At 41.5% G+C, this 19,595-nt stretch overlaps 1 protein-coding gene across 1 annotated transcript in view; it reads right to left on the reverse strand.

Annotated features, from left to right (window-relative positions):
• The window catches only part of LOC134357340 (protein eyes shut homolog), a 641,949-nt gene that overhangs the window by 459,152 nt on the left and 163,202 nt on the right, over positions 1-19,595 (reverse strand). Inside the window, exon 7 of the mRNA XM_063068783.1 lies at positions 14,026-14,104. Coding sequence (XP_062924853.1) covers positions 14,026-14,104 — 79 coding nt within the window. The remainder of the gene's footprint in view (positions 1-14,025; positions 14,105-19,595) is intronic.

The raw sequence follows: 19,595 nt of genomic DNA on the forward strand, positions 1-19,595 counted from the left end.
AAGGCATATCTGAGGCAAAGTAGGGGGGAGTAGAGCTGAGCGAAGTCAGAGAGGAGGAAAGGCAGATTCGAGGCCCGTCCACCTAAAATGAGGGAGGTTTGATCGATCTAACTGCCAGGACGAATTGGAAAGGTCGGGTATGGGCTGTAATGTGGTGGGGTGGTCCAGGTCCAAAGCGTATTGATGTGACAGGGCCTGGAACCTAGTGCAATGAAGAACCTGATGTTTGGATGATTGAAACGCAGGGTCAGATGGATTGAAAAGGCAGGGTATTGGAACAAGAGGCAAGGGCCTGAGCTGGCAGCTTCGGGCTTCATGTCTATGAATTCACTTTTGTTCTGAATATTATTTGGTTACTTTTATAGTTTGCCCAATTTGTTGTTTTTTTTTCCTCTCTGCCCAATGGGTATTTGATGGTCTTTTTTATGGGTTCTATTGTGTTTCTTTGTTTTGTGGCCACCTGTATGGAGACAAATCTCAAGGTTGCAAAATGTACATGTACTTTGATAATAAATTACTTTGAACTGTGAACTCAGAAATCACAATGAAGGGGGTTTAAGAGGAAAAACTTCTTTCCTCTTATATCTCCTTTAAAATGTCTACATTCCAGCTTAAAACTACACTCATTGACCTTATGAGGCGGGCCTGTACACCTGCTCATTTAATGCAAATAGCTAACCAGTCATCAGAATCGGGAAGAAATGTGACCTCAGTGACTTTGACTGTAGAATGTGTTGGTGCCAGAGAGGGTGGTTTGAATATCTCAGAAACTGCTGATCTCCTGACATTGTCATGCACACCAATCTCCAAAGTTTACAAACAAAAATGATATTTGCAGTTCTTGAGTGAAAAAACTTTTTTTTAATGGGAGATTGGTCAGACTGGTTAGAGCTGACAGGAAGACAACAGTAATTCAAATAATCACGAGTTACAAGAGCGGTATGCAGAAGAGCATCTCTGAGTGCATAACACATCCAACCCTGAAGTGGATTTACTTACATTTACTTCTGAGAAAAAAGAGCTACTTGTAAATGACATTTTGTTTATTTAATGTGTAAGGGGTTTCTTCTTTTATGTTACTGCTAAGGCTAATAAAATGGTTTCTTTGTTATGTTATAATAAAAATGGCTTTTCTGTAATAATAACTGTGATGTAAGGAGTTCTCTCTCTCCCTGTTTGTTTGGGTTATATTATTGATAAGAGGAAGGAGGAACCAATGAGTGTCCATGTTATTCTTTTTGTGGGTGATATTCTGTCTCATATGGCTGGGAACCGGGTGGTTTGGCGAGCTTTTGGGAGAGACCCGAAGAGGAAGGACGTGCTGGACGTGCTCAGGTCGACCACCATGGTTGGTCGAGAGCGGCGAGTCGAGAAGGTCGGAGAGGATCGCCAGGTGGAAAGAGGACCCTGTTAATTGAGCTCCAATGCTTGTGCACAAAGTGGTTGAACTCTGATAAGTTTGGCGCCTTTTACTTTCCCTTTTATGTTGTATCTCTATTAATTACATATTTCCAGTAAGATTTATAAAGTGTAATCTGTAAATCGTACGTTGTGTGCTGTCTGATATTTGATGTGTGAGTTTGTACCAGGTGGCATTACACAGCAATTATGCAACCGTGAGACACAGTTTGGCGGGCGGACGGGGTTTCCCCTAGGTCAGCAGTCCCCAACCACCGGCCGCGGACTGGTACCGGGCTGCAAAGCATGTGCTACCGGGCCGCGAGGAAACAACATGAGTCAGCTGCACCTTTCCTCATTCCCTGTCACGCACTGTTGAACTTGAACATAGGGTTGCCAACTGTCCCGTATTTGCCGGGACATCCCGTATATAAATCGGCTTGTCCCATACGGGACCGCCCTTGTCCAGTATTTCCCCTGCTAAGGTAGAGTGTTCCTATGAAACCTTTCGTGCCGAAATGGGGTGAAGCAAAGAAGCAATTATCATTAATTTATATGGGAAACATTTCTGAGTGTTCCCAGACCCAAAAAAACAACCTACCAAATCATACCAAATAACACATAAAACCAAAAATAATACTAACATATAGTAAAAGCAGGAATGATATGATAAATACACAGCCTATATAACGTAGAAATAATGTATGTACAGTGTAGTCAGGAAAATGAAGGCAAAACTGATTTGTGGGAAAGAAATCGGCACGTACATGCATGCACACACAGGTGCCCGTACAAGGCTTCATGGTCATGGTAGTCTTTCCTGGGGCAGAGTCCCGGGATTTGACTGCTACTTTTGTCCCTTATTTGGGAGTGAGAAAGTTGGCAAACTTAACTGTAAAAGACACGTTCAGGTGAAACTTAACCCTACCTGAACACCCCCCCCCCCCCGCCGGTCAACTGGTCTGCAAGAATATTGTCAATACTAAACCGGTCCACGGTGCAAAAAAAGGTTGGGGACCCCTGCCCTAGATAAACACGAGCCGGTAGACCTGAGCATTACAAATGTTTCTGTGAGTTCAATGGATTTTTTTTAAGGAAGGCATATTGAGATATGTAGCTAAATGATCATCCTCAAAAGACCAAATTCCCCTTCCTGATTCTTTGTTCCTATGTCCCACTATGAGGCTCCTGTGAGTGTCAGCAGAATGCTAACTGTACCTTTGTTAACTCCTGAAAAATGAAAGATGTCTCGGGAATAAGCCGTTTGTGTTGCTATTTTGAACTCTGCTTGCAGTTAATAGTAGCTATGAAGCCAGAAGCTAGGTGAAACTACTTCCTGGAGACAGACTTCTGCCTAACTCCAATTTGAATGATTTTACATCTGAAATACACTGAGCAGACTGTAAAGTCAGTAACATTTTGCAATGATACGAGAAGTGCTTCACAATTCACTTCAGTGCTCGACTAAATGGAACAGAATGGAGTACAGCGACACACACACACAAAATGCTGGAGGAACTCAGCAGGTCAGACAGAATCGATGGAGAGGAATACTGTTTATTCCCCTTCTTTGATGCTGCCTGACCTGTTGAGTTCCTCCAGCATTTTGTTTGTGATGCTCTGGATTTCGAGCATCTGCAGAATCTCTTTTGTTTCAAATGGAGTAGATTTTCAAACTACATCAGTGATAATTTTACCAAGGTGGAACTGAACTGAAAATTAATGTTGTTGTTGTTGAGGAAGTCATCAGTATTCTTTCCAGTAAGTAAGCTTGGGAGCTTGATAGCCATTTCATGGATTTCATGATAGGGTCTTTAGCAGCTGTGTGAATTTGTCTGTTCACAGCAGTCCCAGCTGAATAATCATCCTGAAGGCCCTACTTGAAAGCATTCTCAATTTGGAAGCAATGAGAAAACCAATTCTGGCTGCCAAATGTAATCTTTACCTGTTGTGTGTAAAATTGGCTGCACTCTCTCTCACTCAGCTTGTCTTTTTATCAATGCATTCCTTTTCCGTCTTCTTATTGGATTTGGGCCTCTCCATTTAGACTTCTATCCCGCTAGTTCACTATTCAAATCCATCTTCTTACCATTTATAAATGTCCTGTTATGTAAGTCTTCTAAATTGGTTTAACAATCTCTCTATCGATCCAAGTTTAATATATCTTTTGTGCATATCTGGCTCTTAATGTCGATGTTCTGTCTATTATGCCTGTACACTCCACACTCACAGCCACTTTATTAGGTACCTCTTTTACCTAACAAAGTGGGCACTGGGTGTATGTTCATGGACCTCTGCTGCCGTAGCCCATCCACTTTCAAGGTTCAACATGTTGTGCATTCAGAGATGTTCTTCTACATACCACTGTTGTAATGTGTGGTTATTTGAGTTACTGCCATCTTCTCATCAGCTTGAACAGGCCTGAACCATACTCTCATTAACAGGCAATATTTTTGCCCACAGAATTGTCACTCACTGGATGTATTATGTTTTCCTCACCATTCTCTGTAAGATCTAGAGACTATGGTGTGAAAATCCCAGGGGAACAGCAGTTTCTGAGGTACTCAACCCACTCCATCTGGCACCAAACACTTGCTCCACGATCAACGCCACTTCGATCACATATCAGGATGGCATAGTAGTGTGGAAGTTAGCACAGCGCTTTATAGAACAGGCGACGAGACTCACTTCCCTCGCTCCATGCAAACATTTTCTGTGTTCTCCCCGTGACTGTGTGGGTTTCCTCCGAGTTGCTCTGGTTTCCTCACACACTCCAAAGATGTACTGGTGGGAAGGTTAATTGGTTGTTGTAAATTGTTCGACGATTATTTATTTATTTAGAGATACTGTGTGGAACAGGCCCTATTGTCCCTTCGAGCCGCTCTGCCCAGTAACTCATCTATTTAACCTTAGCCTAATCACAGGAGAATTGGCAATGACTAATTAACCTAAGCCAGGATCAAATCAGGAGATTGCTGGGCAGCTTGCTCAAAGGGCTGGAAGGGCCTGTATCTCAATAAATAAATAAATCTTCTCCATTCTGATGTTTGGTCTGTACAACAACTGAACCTCTTGACAACGTCTGTATGCTTCTATGCAGTGGGTTATTGACATATGATAGGCTGATTAGATATTTGCATTAAGGAACTGGTGTACCAGTGTACCTAATAAAATGGCACAAAGTGTATCGAGCCTCTTCACTAGCCAAAATCAAACAAATCTGTCAATGTTCTGGCACTCAGATGTTAGTTTGTCTACCCACTCATTAATTACCTAGTTAACTCTTTTTCTGTTCATCTCACCATCCAACCTAACCCCTTGCCAACCCAAACACCATCTGGACATTGTCTATTGGCCCACTCACTTCCCTATTCATTTGTTTGAAAAATAGAGAGAGCAACAATGTTTGGAACTGGAACGTTGACAAAGCCGTTTGAATGAAGGACGTGAATTAACTTTTATGTAAGTCCTTACACTCTAAAATACTTGCGACTGATGTGAATTTTGGGAACGTAAATGAGGATTTAAAAAAAAATTAATTTAGAGATACAGCATGGTAACAGGCCCTTCTGGCCCAATGAGCCCACTTGGATCAGTTACACCCGTGTGACCAGTTACACCCCTGTGACCAGTTAACCCACTAAACCATATGTTTTAGAATGTGGCAGGTAACAAGAGGAAACTCACATGGTCTCGGAGACCATTCAAACTCCTCACAAACCTAGGTTGCTGGTGCTGTAATAGTGTCATACTGACTGCCATACTACTGTCCTGCCTTTAGAAATTGAAATTACCTCAGTTGACAAGGTTGGGAATCGAACCTACACATGCAGAGAACAATGAATTAGCAATCCATATACTTAATCACTCCAATACCTCATTGCATGGAATAAAAGCTGAACATGCTAGAAGAATACAGTACCATAGTGGTTAGCACAATGTTTTACAGTACAGGCAACCCGGGTACAATTTTCACTGCTGCCTGTAAGGAGTTTGTACGTTCTCCCCACGACCATGTGGGTTTCCTCCGAGTGCTCCGGTTTCCTCCCATGGTCCAAAGTCGTATCAGTTGGTAGGGTAATTGGTCATTGTAAATTGTCCCATGATTAGGCTAGGATTAAGTTGGGGCTGTGTGCTGGGCAACACAGCTCGAAGGATCAGAAGGGCCTATTCTGTGCTGTATCTCAATGAATAAATAAATACAACTTAGCAGGTCAGGGGTATTAAATCAGTTAATGTTCCAAATTTGAGACCTTACCATCATAGCTGAGAAAAGTAAAAGAAGTTTTAGTAGCAGAGACAGTAGGGCAATGATAGGATCAAAGGGATTTTCTCTGATAGGGTAAAATAGTGTAGCCATTAAGGAGCAGTTGAACTTGTTTGTCTACGCAATATCTGAGCACATTGCAACTTGCAGGACACAATATTGACCTTTCTGACTTAAGATAACTTGCTTCTTGGTTCTGTTTGTCTTACAAGTGGCCATTTTTAGCTGCAATCCCTTTTACTTGCTTTTCCCTTCCTTCGTATATTCTCTCCTGCTGGGTATGTTCTAATAGGCCAGATGGTTCAACATCACCTGGACTTTACAACATTAGCTACACTTTACACGGACGAAGGTGGTAAACTGCCCGTTATGGCCATATCATTTCATAGAATGACTGATATTTCCTTTTTTTCACCCATTACACTCTCCCACCTTCTCTGCCACTTAGACCAATTTGTTTAAAAGATAAATATTATCTTTATTTTTCTCATGCACATCAAAACATACAGTGAAATACCTCAACGATCAGCATAATCTCTGTATGTGCTGGGGGCAGCCAGCAAGTATCACCATGTTTCCTGTGCCAACATAGTTTGCCCAGTTACTAACCTTAACCCATACATCTTTGAAATGTTATTTCACTTTTATCAGTTCTGATGAAGGGTTTCAGAACTGAAACATTAACTATTTCTCTTTTCACAGTTCCTGCCTTACCTGCTGAATTTTCCAGACGTTTCTGTTCTTTATTTCAGAGTATCTGCATTTTTTTCATTATCAGAATAAAAATGGTCTGCTGTAGCTTTATTGCAAATGGAAGCTTAATTGTTACCATCGACACAATTGGCTGAAGGTCCCGCTTCCACACTCTTTGACTCCATGTGGCTCTGGAATTACCATCTAAACCACATTATCTCACTCTCTCTGCCTTTGATTAAGGTCTTGATTAACCATTTGGTGGCTCTTGGCCTGTACTCACTGGAGTTTAGAAGAATGGGTTGTGGTATCTCTTTGAAACCTTATGAATATAGGAAGTATTAGATAGAAAAGACATAGAGAAGATGTTTTCTATAGTGGAGTGTCCCTATAGCGGGGGAGTCTAAGTTCAGAGGGACAGCCCCAGAAAAGAAGGACATCTGTTTAGAACACAGATAAGGAGGAATTTCTTCAACTAGAGGGGAGTGAATCTGTGACATTTATTGTCACAGATGGTTGTGGAAGCCAAGTCATTGCTTATATCTAAAGCAAAGGTTGTTACGTTCTTGATTAGTAGATCACAGGGAGAAAGCAGGAGAATGGGGCTTAACGTGATGGAATGGCAGAACAGACTAAATGGCCCAAATAGCCTAATTCTGCTCTGACATTTGACGGTTTTATGGTTTTTGATTGAATGGTAAGCAACCTACCTCTCTCTTTTTTCTACACTGAAGTTATAATACAAATTCAACAGAGATAGGGTCAGATATGAGTTGCAGTTACAAATAACCCTGCAACCCTGCAAAAAAACTGCAGACATGCTAAACCTGAAATAAAAGCAAAAGCTTTTGGAAAAACACAGCAGGCTATACAGGGTTTGTGGACAGAGAAACAATTTCATAGATTCTACAACTCAGGTTCTCACTATTATTTATTATTACTATTTTTATTTGATTTGTATATATTTGCATAGTTTGTCTCCTTTTGCGCATTGGCTGCTTGGCAGTTTTTGTTTGTGTGTAGTTTTTCTTTGATTCTTTTGTATTTCTGTTTTACTGTCAGTGCCAACAAGAAAATGAATCCGAGGGTAGTATATTGTAACATATACAGTATGTACTTCGATTTTTTTTTTCAAAACTATGATTTAATGTTTCAGGTCCAAGTCCCTTTCTCAGACTCAGAAAGAAAGAAAACAAGATAGTCTGAACTTTAGAGGAGGTGAGGCAGAATAAATTCAGAAGTACTCAGCGGGTCAGGTAGTATCCATGAAGATTAAAAACAAAATGAATATTCAGGTCAATGAATTTACAGCAGAATTATCAATAGCTGGAGCAAGGATAGAAGCTGAAAAATTGGAGAGATGAGAAAAGGATGAATAGTAGATCAGGAAGAATGAACTTAGAAAGGATGACAACAGAAAACAAGAGTGCATTGTAATGTGACGAGAAATTGGGGATGGGCTTGAATGTGAGTAAATGGAAGAATCTTCACCAATAAATGCTGTCTGATGATTGACATCTGAATTATCACCTGGATTCATCTGTCACCTGTCCTCCTCTATCCCTACCTTTTTATTCTAGCTTCTGTCCTCTTCCTTTCCAGACATGAAGAAGAGTCTCAGCCCAAAACATCAACTCAGAAACAAGAGAGACTCACAAGGTCCCACATGGGAGGTTAGTTAGGAAAATTCAGTCGCTAGGTATACATGGAGAGGTGGTAAATTGGATTAGACATTGGCTCAATGGAAGAAGCCAAAGAGTCGTAGTAGAGAATTGCTTCTCTGAGTGGAGGCCTGTGACCTGTGGTGTGCCACAGGGATCAGTGCTGGGTCCATTGTTATTTGTCATCTATATCAATGATCTGGATGATAATGTGGTAAATTGGATCAGCAAATTTGCTGATGATACAAAGATTGGAGGTGTAGTAGACAGTGAGGAAGGTTTTCAGAGCCTGCAGAGGGACTTGGACCAGCTGGAAAAATGGGCTGAAAAATGGCAGATGGAGTTTAATACAGACAAGTGTGAGGTATTGCACGTTGGAAGGACAAACCAAGGTAGAACATACAGGGTTAATGGTAAGGCACTGAGGGGTGCAGTAGAACAGAGGGATCTGGGAATACAGATACAAAATTCCCTAAAAGTGGTGTCACAGGTAGATAGGGCTGTATAGAGAGCTTTTGGTACATTGGCCTTTATTTATCAAAGTATTGAGTATAAGAGCTGGAATGTTATGATAAGGTTGTATAAGGCATTGGTGAGGCCGAATCTGGAGTATTGTGTTCAGTTTTGGTCACCAAATTACAGGAAGGATATAAATAAGGTTGAAAGAGTGCAGAGAAGCTTTACAAGGATGTTGCCGGGACTTGAGAAACTCAGTTACAGAGAAAGGTTGAATAGGTTAGGACTTTATTCCCTGGAGCGTAGAAGAATGAGGGGAGATTTGATAGAGGTATATAAAATTATGATGGGTATAGATAGAGTGAATGCAAGCAGGCTTTTTCCACTGAGGCAAGGGGAGAAAAAAAACAGAGGACATGGGTTAAGGGTGAGGGGGGGAAAGTTTAAAGGGAACATTAGTGGGGGCTTCTTCACACAGAGAGTGGTGGGAGTATGGAATGAGCTGCCAGATGAGGTGGTAAATGCGGGTTCTTTTTTAACATTTAAGAATAAATTGGACAGATACATGGATGGGAGGTGTATGGAGGGATATGGTCCGTGTGCAGGTCAGTGGGACTAGGCAGAAAATGTTTCGGCACAGCCAAGAAGGGCTCCAAAAGGCCTGTTTCTGTGCTGTAGTTTTTCTATGGTTTCTAGAAAACCTGCAGATGCTGGAAATCAGAGCAACACACACAAAATGCTGGAGGAACTCAGCCGGCCAGGCAGCATCCATGGAAAAAGGCACAGTCGACTCTGCTGCCTGGCCGGCTGAGTCCCTCCAGCATGTTGTGTGTGTTCTCAAAACATCAACTGTTGATTTCCCTCCATAGATGCTGCCTGAAATGCTGAGTTCCTCCAACATGGTGTGTGTGTTGCTAACTGAAAAACCAAGGGCAGTGGTTATTGAAGAAGTTGTTGTACTCTATGTTGAGTGAGTGTGGACGGCTGCAAAATGTCTGATTCAAAGATAAGATATGAATCCTCAAACTCGTGTGGGTGGCTATGGATAGAGAAAGCAGAATGTGAGGGAGATAGAGAGTCAAAATGACTAGATATACTTGGTGCAGTAGACTGAATAGAAATGTTCCTCAAAGTAGTTTTGCAAGCTGTGTTTAGTCTCCCACACACATACTAGATTATGAAATTTCAATTTAAAGTGCAAGGAAATTTTGCTGTTTTATCCCAGAGGAGTATGTGGGGTCCTTGATGAAGAAATAAAAGAGCAGATTTTGCACTTGATCTCATAAAGGCAAATTCCATAATCTTCCCTTTTCATTACAGATTTCTAGCTTCCTCAGAATCTGCACTATGTGTACTTTGTACTTTCATCTTGCATGGATGTAAGTGAATCATATGAAGCCATCATGTAATTGTTAGTGTTTCAGTTTATTTTATACTGTAACTGCCAAGGGGGAGATGTTCAGGTGATCAGGCCCAGGAAAGCTCCCTGTAGTTCACTCCTTTTAACCTGATTCACCGTATGTTTATCTCCCCATATTTCCGCAATGTACTCTGTCAGACCCGGGCATCAATTTCTTTGGTTCTTTCTGACATTAATCTATACAGTGACCAGCATGCCTTCAAGATGTGAGAAGTAACCAGGTCATTCAGTGGAAACTGATGCAATCACAGAGAGAACATACAGACTCCATGTGGACAGCACTGGAGGTTAGGATTGAACCCGAGTCCCTGGAGCTGCAAGTAAATAGCACCAGCTACCATGCTACCACATCACCCAATTATTTAGTTATTTGCTTTACAATCACTATAATGGATATTTCATTGTATACAATGTAGGAAGTGTTGTGAAGTTGTTTCACTTTGCCCAAATAACAAACCTTTATTGTGCTTATACACTGCTGGAGTTCTTGCTTCCAGTAACAAGGATCTCTTCTTAATGTGCAAAGCAGTTAATGGCTGCAGATGACAGTTTATTTGTGCTTAATTACGCATTATGTAGCGTTGGCAATTTAGAGTATTTAACAGGGTGTTGCTGTACTAAAGGGCATTTAGTGCTGTAACCTTTCTTCCAGATACTGTATGTACAATTCCCAATTGACGCCAAGGCAGTGGAAGGGAATATTTTGAGTTATAAGAGAGAGGTCGATACAGGAGGGAGATTGAAAATCTGCCTGAGTGGTGCCACAAGCCTCTCACTCAATGTCAGCAAAACCTCAGAACTGATCCTCAACAGCAGGAGGAAGAAAACAAAGGTCCATGAGCTGGTCTTCATTACAAGAATGGAAGTGGACAGGATCGGTAGCTTTAAGTTCTTTGCCATTAACTTATCGGAGATTCTGTCCTGCAACCAGCGCAAGTATTATCAAAAAGGAGGCTGAGTAGTACCTTCTGCAAGAAAATCAATCCCAAGGTATTATATAGTAACATATAGGTACTTTGATAATACTTACTTTGGAATTTACTTTGAACTTGAACTTGTTGCCTTGCTTTATAAACAAAAGCGATGTTTATATGGATCGAGGTCTTAAAGAAGAAAATCAGGCCAATTTCAATATTCCCTGAACTATCATCTTTGCACCTTTTGTGGATTATTTTTCCCCATTTCAGCTTTGGTCACTTTGACCATACCAATAATTTGGACCCTTTAGCTGTTCTAGAATGCAGAGTGAATGAGTAGTCAGCATGGAGATCAAATCCACATCAATGTTTACTGAAGGGACTGAAAGTGCTGGAATCTGGAGTAACAAGCAAACTACTGGAGGAACTCATTGACTCAAGAAGCATTTTCAGAGGGAAGCAGACAGTCGATATTTTGGCCTGACTAAATACCAAGATGAATGGTCTCAACCTGAAGCATTGACCTCTATAGTCCATTTGTCCATTTCCCTCTACAGATGCTAACTCACCAATTAAGTCCCTCTAGCAGTTTGCTTTTCTACTGCACATCGATGATTTTTGCAAGAGACTACTAAGGGGACGTCTGAAGCAAAAAGAATGAGAAAGATGTAGGTGCAGGTGGAAAATATAATGAAGGCTCTTGCAAAATATAAGCACCTGTCAATACAGAGCAGGAGGCTTGAATAATTTGCTTCTGTGCTGAAGTTTCTATGTAGTTGATAATTACAACTTCATTTAGTTCAATTTAAATTCAATTTAAAAGAACCAAATTAGGAAAAGGAAAGTCTGTGGGGGTGAAATCCATCTTGGGCTGTAACAAACATGGAGCCCATTTAATTAACACAAGCAATTCTGCAGATGCTAGAAATCCAGAGTAGCAAAAACAAACTGTCGGAAAATGCAAGGTAGGGAACATCTATGGAGGGAAATAAACAGTCAAGTATTGGATTGAGACCTTTCATCAATGTTGATTGGCCGAAGGGTCTCGGCCCGAAACGTCGACTGTACCTCTTCCTAGAGATGCTGCCTGGCCTGCTGCGTTCACCGGCAACTTTGATGTGTGTTTCTTGAATTTCCAGCATCTGCAGAATTCCTCGTATCAATGTTGATTGTTTATTCTTTTCCATAGATGCTTCCTGACCTGCTGTGTTTCACCAGCGTTTTTGTGTTTTGTACGCAGCCCATTTCATTCTCTGTTCAGTATTGGTTCAATTTCAAGCCGCTGAATTTTGCATTCCTCTAAAAGGATTTGCCTTTGTTTAATATTTACAATCTTTCAATGCCCTAAAGAGTTTGATAGCAAATGAGGTAAGTTCTGAATTTTGATCACTACCATCAGATGGTAAACTTGAGACAACGTGTAGCAATGAAATAAGTGATTATGTCTTCATTAATGTTGCTTCAAGAAAAAAACATTTGTTTTGACATCAAGGATATTCTTCAATGTATTCATTTTTGGGAGATCTGGGTGTCACTGCAAAGGCCGGTATCATTGCCCATTGCAAATCATAGTGGAGAAGAGGGAGAGCCACCTATTGAATGGGTGCAGTCTATTAACAGTACTGTAGGGCAGGGAGTTTTTAGATTTACAGTGAAGCTGAGGACTAGTGACCCCCTAGGTCAATGAGCGCCCTCTGGGTCAATGAGTCCTGAGGTTGGAGGTCCATGACAAGTCCAGCTTTCGGAGCCTGGTGTTCGGACTCCCATCATCAATGAGTCCTGGAGCCGATATCAAAGATTGAAGACTGACTGCAAGTCCGGAGGTCATTGTCGGATGGCCGAAGCCCTGGGTCTGCACGTCTGCAAGTCCTCTGAGGAAGACAGAGGCTCAATGTCTTTGAGTCCACTGGAGCCTGAAGATCTGGTGGAGCCCTATCCTGGGGTTGTAGCCTGTCTGTGTGTGAGTGGGAGGGAGGAAAGGAGCTTGTTGTGTTGTTGTTGTTGCTTGTGTTGTTCAGCTGAACATTGTGTGCACATGATGCTTGTGCCGGAATGTGTAGTGACACTTACAGGCTGCCCCCAGTAAATCCAGAGGTTGTGTTGGTTGTTAACACAAACGATGCATTTCACTATATGTTTCAATGTGTGTGTGTGATAATTAAATGAATCAGAATGGTGTATACTTGGAGGTGAACCTGCAGGTAATGGTGATCACAGGTATTTGCAGCTCTTGTCCATTTTGGTTTGGGAGGTGCTGTCAGAGTGGCTACAATGCATTTTGTCCATGGAATCCACTGAAACCAATATATGTTTGTAGTGGAGGAAATGAATATTAAAGGCTGGATACCAATCAAGCTAGTGTTTTGTCCAGTTTGGTATTAAGCTTCTTCAGAGCTAATGGAGCTGCAATCATTCAAGCAGGTTATGGGTATTCTATCATGGTTTTCATGTGCCTTGTAGATGTTAGAAAGACCATGGGATGTCAGGGGAAAGTCACTTGCTGCTGCCCATTCAGCCTCTGAGCTGCTGTCATAGCCACGGCGTTTTTATGGCTTGTCCTGTTATGATTGCGATCCATGCTGACCGTCAGGATATTGATGGTGGGGGACACAGCAATAGCAATGGTTGGATGTTGGAGACGTCCACGGTCTGAATTGCAAATATTACTTGCCATTCATCAGCCCACGTCTGAACGTTGTCTAGATCTTGATGCAAGCAAGTATAGGTTGCTTCATTTACTGGGGATGTTACTTCTCTGAGAGAATCTGCCTGTGATGATGCTGCTGCAAGTTAATTTTTCCATCACATCTGCAAGTGCATGTACATGTGGATATTAGAATAACCATGGCATTGACTTTGACAATCTAGCTTGAGGTACGGCAACAACAGCTGGGCCTTGAGAACAACTGGAATCTACGTGTGGTCACTGATTAAAGGCAGCAAGCAATACGTGGCTTTTTAGGTTTATTCCTCTCTTTTCAATTGATGCCTGAACAACCCAAGTATGTGCAGGAAAAATAAATAGGCACAAATGCAATTATCTCTCTTGCTCTTCCTCTCCCTCCTCCCCTTCCTCCCTCCGTGACCTCCTACTTTAGATGTAACTTATAACTACTTCGTCAACTATATCCACAGTGGAAACTTTGCAAAGAAAAAAAACACTGTCGAAGCTACATTATAGCAACTTACAGAAAAATGCTGAATGGAACCTACTTCAATATCGGTGTCACATCTTGGACCCATCCATCCTGGTTCACAATGGCAATCAAATCCATCCACCAGGTCCATGCAGCTACAGAATAAAATAAAAGGTGTTAATTAATTACTAGATAGAGTTACACTCACTGGCACCAAATAGCTAATCAGATAATCACGTGGCAGCAATTCAATGCACAAAAGCATGCAGGCATGCTCACAAGTTTCTGTGGTTGTTCAGACCAAACATCAGAATGGGAAAGAAATGTGAATCTGCTGGTACCAGATGAGGTTGAACAGACTTCTGATCTCCTGGGATTTTTACACACAGCAGTCTTTAGAGTTTACAGAGAATGGTGTGAAAATCAAAAAAAAAACATCCAGTAGCAGTTCTATAGGTGAAAGCACTTTGTTAATGAGAGAGGTCAGAGGAGAATGGCCAGACTGGTTCAAGCTGACAGGAAGGTGACAGTAACTCACATAATGACACGTTACAACAGTAGTGATCAGAAGAGCAACTCTGAGTACACAGTACATCAAACCTTGAAATGGATGAGCTCCAGCAGCAGAAGACCACGAACATACGTTCAGTAGTCACTTTATTAGGTACATAATAAAGTGGTCATTGAGTCTATATGCAAATATAATATGACAAGAAGGCTTGATTTAACTTGTCTTTGGAATGCAGAGCGTGTTTAAGATGAGAAGGAGTGAATTGAGAAGGGTTATAATGTAAACTCTGAAGCCATTTTATTTATTTCATTTTATTTCTATCTATCTATGTATCTATTTAGAGATAAAACACGGTATCAGGCCCCTCTGGCCCAACAAACCTTCACCATCCAATTACACCCATGAGACCAATTAGCTATTAACCCATACTTCCTTAGAATGTGTGAGGAAACTGGAACTCCTGGAGACAACCCACGCAGTCACCGGGAAAATGTACAAACTCCTTTCGGACAGTGGTGGAACTGAACCGGAGTCGCTGGTGCTGTAACAGTGTTACGCTAACTGCTACACTACCGTGTCATCCTATTTTTGATACAACACTCTCCATAAATTAACACAGGTGGATCGCCCTTTCAACAGTGTTAAAAATTAAGTCAGGTAGGAGGGCAATAAAGAAATCAGACCAGGAATCTCGGGATATTTGGATTCCAGGTACAGGGGGCTCTACATGCTGGGATTCATCCAGTGGATGTGGCACAGAACCAACTCCTCACCCAAGCTATCCTGCACCACTGACCAATACCGTCCATTCTCTATTTTTGGTTCTGTCGTTGTACTGATTGGGTGGTAGGATGGAGATATGCCTCTACCAAAGGAGGCGCACGGTGTTCCTACACTAGCCTACAAGTCACACTTGAGCAAGGCGTAACAACTCCTAAGCACTCGGATTGGGGTCACATGAAGCCATGAGAGCAGGTGGTGGATGGTTGTATGAGCAGCTGGTGCATATCAGAAGTCCTGGATGTGACCACTGACACCGGGCAGATAATTGCTGAAGGATATTGATAATGGCTGGGGTCACCCATCTTGTAAAGACACTGCTCAGAAGAAGGCAAAGGCAAATCACTTCCGTAGAGAAATTTGACAAGAACAATCATAGATATGGAAAGGCCATGATCACCCATGTTATACAACCTGGCATATAATGAACGAATGAAGTAGTACTGAGCTTGTCTATACAAAAGTCTGGGCTTTTTTCAAGTCCCTAGTTGATACCACAAACAGTGCATGGGAACAACTGAAGTTTGCTGGATCAGGTGTACTTTAACTCCCTCCTGACCTTTTATTCTCATTGAGAGGTTGTGGCTGGGTGGCCTTAAGTCTCTAAATAATGAGAAATCCTGTATTGATTGAATCAATGCTGTCAGTACTTCACGTGTAAGTACTGAATAGTGCAAATATTTAGTTAGCTGATTGATACCAAGGGCATGGTCTCATGAGCAATTGCTTTTCTTTGCCAGTTGGACAGAACTCCCTTTGGGCTAGTGGTTCCTGATTAATGTAACACATCATGGCACAAAAACAGTCAGTAATAACTGGGTGAAAAATATTAAAAAATTGAATACAGAAAGTGCATCAGTAAACCCATCAGCATCAGGAATAAACAAGGTGATTAATGTTCTACATTACACTCACAGCTTTTTGAATGCTAACAATACTGGTATTAACTGAACTGGTATTCGTTTGCACCATTTTCAGGATTTATATTGAGATGAAAAATAATATCTTCAGCACAAATGAAAATAGAAAAATATTATTTCTAGTTTACTTGCATGTTAATAATACAACGTGTTGGTGTGTGGCCAAGTAGTTAAGGCGTTCATCTCGTGATTTGAAGGTTGCTAGTTCAAGCCTTGGCTGAGGCAGCGTGTGTGTCTTTGAGCAAGGCACTTAACCACACATTGCTCTGTGACGACACCGGTGCCAAGCTCTATGGGTCCAAATGCCCTTCCCTTGGACAACATCGGTGGCATGGAGAGGGGAGACTTGCAGCATGGACAACAGCTGATCTTCCAAACAACCTTGCCCAGGCCTGTGCCCTGGAAACCTTCCAAGATGCAAATCCATGGTCTCATGAGACTAATGGATGCCGATTAATAATACAATATTTAATTCACCTCTGCCTTTGTCACTTCAAATGTGAATCCTTTTTTCTTGATAGTTCCTAGGGATTGAGAATGATTTGCTTCACCACAGTTGAAAATAAACCACAGTATAGGACCTTTGGTCCATGATGTCAACCTATATAAGTCTATTCCCTTCTTTCCTGTACAGTCTATAACCCTCCATTTTCTCCCAACACCCATGCACCTACAGTTGAAGTCAGAAGTTTACATACACCTGAACCAAATACATTTTAACTCAGATTTTGACAATTCCTGACATTTAATTCTACAAAACATTCCTTTTCTTAGGTCAGTTAGGATCACTACTTTATCTTAAGAATGTGAAATGTCAGAATAATAGGAGAGAGAATGATTTATTTCAGCTTATATTTCTTTCATCACTTTCCCAGTGGGTCAGAAGTTTACATACACTTTGTTAGTATTTGGTAGCATTGCCTTTAAATTTAACTTGGGTCAAATGTTTCGGATAGTTTCTCACAGTAAGCTGCCGAATTTTGTTCCATTCCTCCAGACAGAACTGGTGTAACTGAATCAGGTTTGTAGGCCTCCTTGCTCGCACAAGTTTTTTCAGTTCTGCCCACAAATGTTCTATCGGATTGAGGTCAGAAAATGATGTCAAGTCTGGTTCGTCCTTGGGAGCAATTTCCAAATGCCAGAAGGTACCACGTTCATCTGTACAAACAATAGTACGCAAGTATAAACACCATGGGACCGTGCAGCCATCATACCGCTCAGGAAGGAGACGCAATCTGTCTCCTAGAGAGGAATGTACTTTGGCTCGAAAAGTGCAAATCAATCCCAGAACAACAGCAAAGGACCTTGTGAAGATGCTGGAGGAAACAGGTAGACAAGTACCTATATCCTCAGTGAAACGAGTCCTATATCGACATAACCTGAAAGGCTGCTCAGCAAGGAAGAAGCCACTGCTCCAAAACCGTCATAAAAAAGCTAGACTACAGTTTGCACTTGCACATGGGGACAAAGATCTTACTTTTTAGAGAAATGTCCTCTGGTCTGATGAATCAAAAATTGAACTGTTTGGCCATAATGACCACCGTTAATTTTGGAGGAAAAAGGGTGAGGCTTGCAAGCCGAAGAACACCATCCCAACTGTGAGGCATGGGGGTGGCAACAACATGTTTTTGGGTGAGGGACTGGTGCACTTCACAAAATAGATGGCATCATGAGGAAGGAAAATTATGTGGATATATTGAAGCAACATCTCAAGACAACGGCCAGGAATTTAAAGCTCGGTCGCAAATGAGTCTTCCAAATAGACAATGACCCCAAACATACCTCCGAAGTTGTGGCAAAATTGCTTAAGGACAACAAAGTCAAGGTATTGGAGTGACCATCATGAAGCCCTGACCTCAATCTGATAGAAAATTTGTGGGCAGAACTGAAAAAGCGTGTGCCAGCAAGGAGGCCTACAAACCTGACTCAGCTACACCAGTTCTGTCTAGACGAATGGAACAAAATTCCAGCAACTTACTGTGAGAAGCTTATGGAAGACCACCCAAAACGTTTGACCCAAGTTAAACAGTTCAAAGGCAATGCTACCAAATACTAACAAAGTGTATGTAAACTTCTAACCCACTAGGAAAGTGATGAAAGAAATATAAGCTGAAATAAATCATTCTCTCTCCTATTATTCTGACATTTCACATTCTTAAGATAAAGTAGTGATCCTAACTGACCTAAGACAAGGAATGTTTTGTAGGATTAAATGTCAGGAATTGCGAAAAACTGAGTTTAAGTGTATTTGGCTAAGGTGTATGTAAACTTCTGACTTCAACTGTATCTAAGATTCTCTACAACATACTCCTGTTCTATCAGCCTATATCACTACCTGGCAGTGCATTCCAGGCACCAATCACATTTTGTGTAAAAACAAACTTCCTTTGACATCTCCCCTAATCTTTCCTATGCTCACATTAAACTGATATCCTTATGTGAATTGTTTTAATGTGGAATAGACATTTCATATCAACCATCACACAGATCTGACAGAGGGGAGCTTGGGACCAGTGACAATGGGGTCCAGGACAATAGGGAAATAAATAAGGATCTCGGAATTGGAGATGGGGAAGGAGAGGAATTTGGGACTGTTGGGAGAGGGAGAACACTGGACTTGTTATAAAAGAGTAGCTTATATCCCCACACTGATGGGTTCAAGGTCTCATAGCTGTTTCTACATAAAATCTGATTCATATTATGTTGAAGAAGTGCATTCTGTATCTGGAAGAAAACAGATAGTTGGCCACCTTGCCTGGAAACTATCCAATATCGTAGCAATGTATTTAGAAGAATAAAGGGCTTTATAAGATGCCGAGTCATACACAACTCCACCAAAGTATTACATTTCCCTTTGTGGCTTAATTGAAGGTACACATGCTTCGATGTCAGGTGGGAGGGGATTAAGGTTAGATTTCAGAAACTTGAACCCAGAGTTGGCTCTTTCGTTCTGGAACAGTGCTGAGGTACTACTTCTGAAATTTGTCAGTGTCTGAAGAGAGCTTGTGCTCTTGTTTCCAAGTGCTGTTGGTAAATGCAATACAGAGGAACATAGAAGATAGGACTTTACAGCACAGTACAGACTCTTCAGCCCAGGATGTTGTGCTACGATTAACCTAACCCTTCCCTGTCACTTAGCCCTCCATTTTTCTATTATCCATGTGCCTATCTAAGGCAAAAATTGTAGGGAAGGAAGAGGTGCAATCGGAAATGGATCACTGGTCAAGTTGGGGATGGAGGTTTATGGTCATGGGTGTGACTGGCATTTAGGAGAAGAGGACCGGTGCTCAGGATACTGTTGGATGTTCTGAGGGACTATCTGGTTTGATTGGACTGCAGATCAGAAGTGCTGAAAGAGCCCGACTGGGTGGGGGAAGGGTGCCACTGCAGATGTTCAATTTTATTGAAATTAAACTGGGAAGTGCATAAAAATAC

The sequence above is a fragment of the Mobula hypostoma genome, chromosome 2, assembly GCF_963921235.1.
Source record: "Mobula hypostoma chromosome 2, sMobHyp1.1, whole genome shotgun sequence".
Lineage (NCBI taxonomy): Eukaryota > Metazoa > Chordata > Chondrichthyes > Myliobatiformes > Myliobatidae > Mobula > Mobula hypostoma.